Source organism: Juglans regia, unplaced genomic scaffold, assembly GCF_001411555.2.
Source record: "Juglans regia cultivar Chandler unplaced genomic scaffold, Walnut 2.0 Scaffold_7, whole genome shotgun sequence".
NCBI lineage: Eukaryota > Viridiplantae > Streptophyta > Magnoliopsida > Fagales > Juglandaceae > Juglans > Juglans regia.
Window position 1 is genome coordinate 206,055 of NW_023361867.1, and position 3,914 is coordinate 209,968.

General features: G+C 37.1%; 1 protein-coding gene across 1 annotated transcript; it reads left to right on the plus strand.

The window, feature by feature from the left end:
- Window positions 1–1,682: 1,682 nt before the first annotated feature.
- Window positions 1,683–2,177, plus strand: LOC118346129. Its single transcript, XM_035687165.1, has one exon. It carries the CDS (start codon window positions 1,683–1,685, stop codon window positions 2,175–2,177), a length of 495 nt encoding a protein of 164 aa, XP_035543058.1.
- The last annotated feature ends 1,737 nt before the right edge of the window (window positions 2,178–3,914 follow it).

Below are 3,914 nucleotides of genomic sequence, written 5' to 3' on the forward strand. Positions count from 1 at the left end.
GCTGGCGCTACCGATCAAGTCCGTTTGATCTAATTGATAAATATTTTATTCTCCATTTAGTAATAAATATTTTGATCTAATTGATTTTACTTAATTTGCAGTGGGAGCTGATCTATGGCGCCAACTTGTTTCAAGTCTCTTGAACCTCTTGGGTATAATATTAATTGCATCCATATAATTTTTTGAATAATTTTTTTTAAAATTGTTATTCTTGACCATTATCTATTCTTTCATCCAACTTATAAATTAACCAGCATGCATTAATGTTTCGTAATTTTCAAATTAATTATATAGGATTCAAGCGCTTATATGAAATGAAGTTGGTACGAGCTCAATTCCACCAACTTATGTCTCGTATGTGTGAAGCGATACCAACTAATACAGTAGAGGGAACTTTGAATTTATTTATCATATAGTCAAAGCAAATTCAGATCTTTTGCTGATCGCTGATGTTACTGATGGTAGGGGCATATTCGATTGTGCCGTCCTGCATCGTCAACATAAGATCTTTAGTCTTATATTCGGCTTAAAAAATAAGAATGTTCTACTAAATGGGGCAGATAACTCCAGAAATACCACATTGCATATGGCAGGGATGTTAACAGAACAGACTCCTATCGATCACATAAGAGGAGCAGCTTTGCAAATGCAAAGAGAAGTTCAATGGTTTAAGGTCAGCTCCATCCATCTCTCCCTCTATTATTTCGCTGTGGGCTATATGCGGTACACTCTTTAAACTGATCTAGTGATAGATTTTCAAAGAGAGAAAGGAGAACAGCAGCAATACCTTTTTAAACTCTATTAGTCACCTCGACTCCATTTGTTGTACTTTAATGTGTCTGAAAATCTACGATTATTACCAAATTTTATTGGTAGGTACAGAAATTACCATGACAACATTAATTTGCTGCTATCTTTTTAAACTTTTTCTTTTCTTTTTTCAGTTCTTTGTGTTTGAAATGTAGGAAATGTGGGGTGGAAAAATCTGTATCATTTCACTTCAAAACAGTGATTTTAAGAACTCTACTATATATGGAATCATCTAATTAATTAGAAACTTCAAGGACGCTGGAAGTATTATATTTATATATAGAATAACTTTGTTTTGCATTCTATGTTTGTTGGTGTTGCGAGATTGCTGCTAATATGATTCTTTATTATAAGAAATTATCTAAAATTCTCACTCTCAGATTTACATTACGGAAATAAGATAAAATCATTAAATTTAAAAAATTACAATTTTGAAGAGGAAAATAATATCCATATGACCATTTTTACAATATTTTGCACAACCCTATTTTAATTGGGGTTATTTTTATAAAATAATTTATTAAAATAATAACTTTTATAAAACTATACCCTCAATTTAAAATGTGATCGTTTTAAAATCAAACGACAAAACTCACGGTTCTAAAAGCCAAATGATTGAAGTGATTCTGCACAAAAGCCAAAGAGAAGCAATACAAAAATCTTTGATGATAGTCTCAGTTTGTTGAATATTGATGGATAATTCTTTTGCAATATTATAGTTATGATTTTTTCCAAATATTTTATTTAATAAATGCAGGAGGTGGAATGCATCGGCCCTCTCTCTAATAAGGAATATTTAAACAAAGACAGTTTGACTCACAAACAATTATTTACTGACTCACCAAAAATTGAAGAAAGGGGGAGAGCAATGGATGAAGGAAACTGCAACTTCTTGCTCTTTGGTAGACGCTCTCATTGTAACTATTATGTTTGCCATAGCATTTACTATTCCCGGTGGTAACAATCAAGATACAGGCTTGCCAATCCTCACGCATGACAAATTGTTGAAGATCTTTATAGTAAATGATTCCCTATTGCTCTTTTCTTCCTCAACCTCAATGTTGATGTTTTTGGAAATTCTCACGGCACGATATGCAGAAGAAGACTTTCTTGAATCCTTATCTAAAAGGATGATAATAGGCCTTTTCACCCTCTTCTTCTCCATTACAACTATGATGATAGCCTTTTGTGCTGCTCATTTACTTATATTTCGTGGACAATCAGTGATTGTTATTCCTATTATTAGTTTGGCTGGTATTCCCATAGTCCTATTTGCATTGATGCAGTTTCGCCTTCTTGTTGATATGTATGTTGCAACTTATTGTACTTCAGGCATCTTCAATAGAAAAATGAAGCCATGGCTTTAAGGTCATAGTGTTTCATTAATATGTGGCATACTAACCAGAAATGCCAAGTTCTTTTTTAATGGGACACATGATTCACTACAACACAATAGCTTTTTAGTGACGGTTGGGAAATTGTGACAGTCCCTAGACCGTCACTAAAAGCCATTTTCTGTGACAGTTTTTGGAAACCGTCACTAAAGATAGAATGAGATTTTTTTACATTCGAACGTATGGGAAATATGCGTTCGAACGTCACATATACGTTCGAACGTTATGTCTGTTTACGTTGGAACGTAAAATGTTTTGGCGCAACCGTTCGAATGTTATTAATTTTACGTTCGAACGTAAAATGTTTGTACCAATGTTCGAACGTTAAGTAATAACATTCGAACGTTCATTGTAAATTTAAATTAAATGACTTTAATTTAAAAATTATGTATTTTTATTGTGCATAATTTGTGAACAAGTCTAAAAAATTGAATTGTATATATTTATATATACACACTTTGTAATATATAAATATATATTATTGATTTATATATATTTGAAATGCAGTGATTTAGTATTAAAGTTGAAAATTATAACATCAAAGAAGATTAAAAATTGAAATGAAAAAACGATAAAAATATTCCATAATATTTTTCGTTACAAATATTAAAAATAAAATACAAAAATTGATAGAACGTAGTAAACAACAGTCAGATGATAACGTTATCCGCAAAAGTCGAACTCCGTACTTCCTCAGTCAAGGTATCAACCTTGTCGTTGAGGATAGTTACACGATGGGTGAGTTCGGCAACAGACGCCGATATAGCCTCGAGCGATCGATCGATCTTATGATCAATATGCGCAGTCAGCTGTGAGATGACCGCATCAACCCAAGCAGGCCGCACATCTCCTGCAGATGTACTCGGCGTATGCTGACTACTACTCCCGACATGACCTGGCTCAGGCTGCGTCGGAGGAACTAGATCCTCTACAGGGGGTGGCTGACGTCCCCTCGCCTGTCCAATGCTACGCCGATGCGTGGTCATGTCGAGGGGGCTCATCTGATCTTTGACCCGCTCCTCTGGCTGGGTCGGCACTCCCCGTGCAAGTAATAGTCGGCTGATGAGGACACCATATGGGAGATTATCCGTGGAGACGATGCTCGCCTCGTAACGGATCCTCTAAAAAATGTGCAGTGGCAAATCTATAGGATCTCCACGTGCCACTCGTATCAAAAATTGTGCCCGAAGCCGACTAAATGTGGTTTTATGAGCCACAGGATCGACATTTGTTGCAACAATAAGGTGCAACATGCGGAAGAAATGCAGCAGATGGTTCTGGTTGAAGGCGTTCTTCCGCTCGATCTGCATGCGATCCCTCCCGGTGAGGATGTAGAAATCCTCGTCTCGGTCATCATCCCGAGCCTCGACGCCAGTATCCTCAGCCTCTGACTGGCCTGCATCATCGGCTGATGCTGGCTCACATCCCCGGCCAGTAGATGATGCAGAAGTGCCTACATCCTCACGGGGTGTTGAGTGTGTAAATGTCTGAGCACCTCGATGAATCCCGAGGTGCTCGCCGATGACATCTGCCGATACCTCAATGGAAACACCGCGTACAGTCACGGTGTGAGAGGATGCATCCGGAGGCATGTCACACATCCCATATAGAATTCTTGAACCATTGAGGGGTATACCTTCCCCCTCAATGTGCAGATATTTCCCCAGCCTCTACTGAGGAAAACATCTCTTAGGTTCGTCTGCTGCCAAC

Excerpts from the sequence above, each read along its gene's own strand:
- LOC118346129 (XM_035687165.1), top strand. The coding sequence starts at position 1,683 with ATGAAGGAAACTGCAACTTCTTGCTCTTTGGTAGACGCTCTCATTGTA.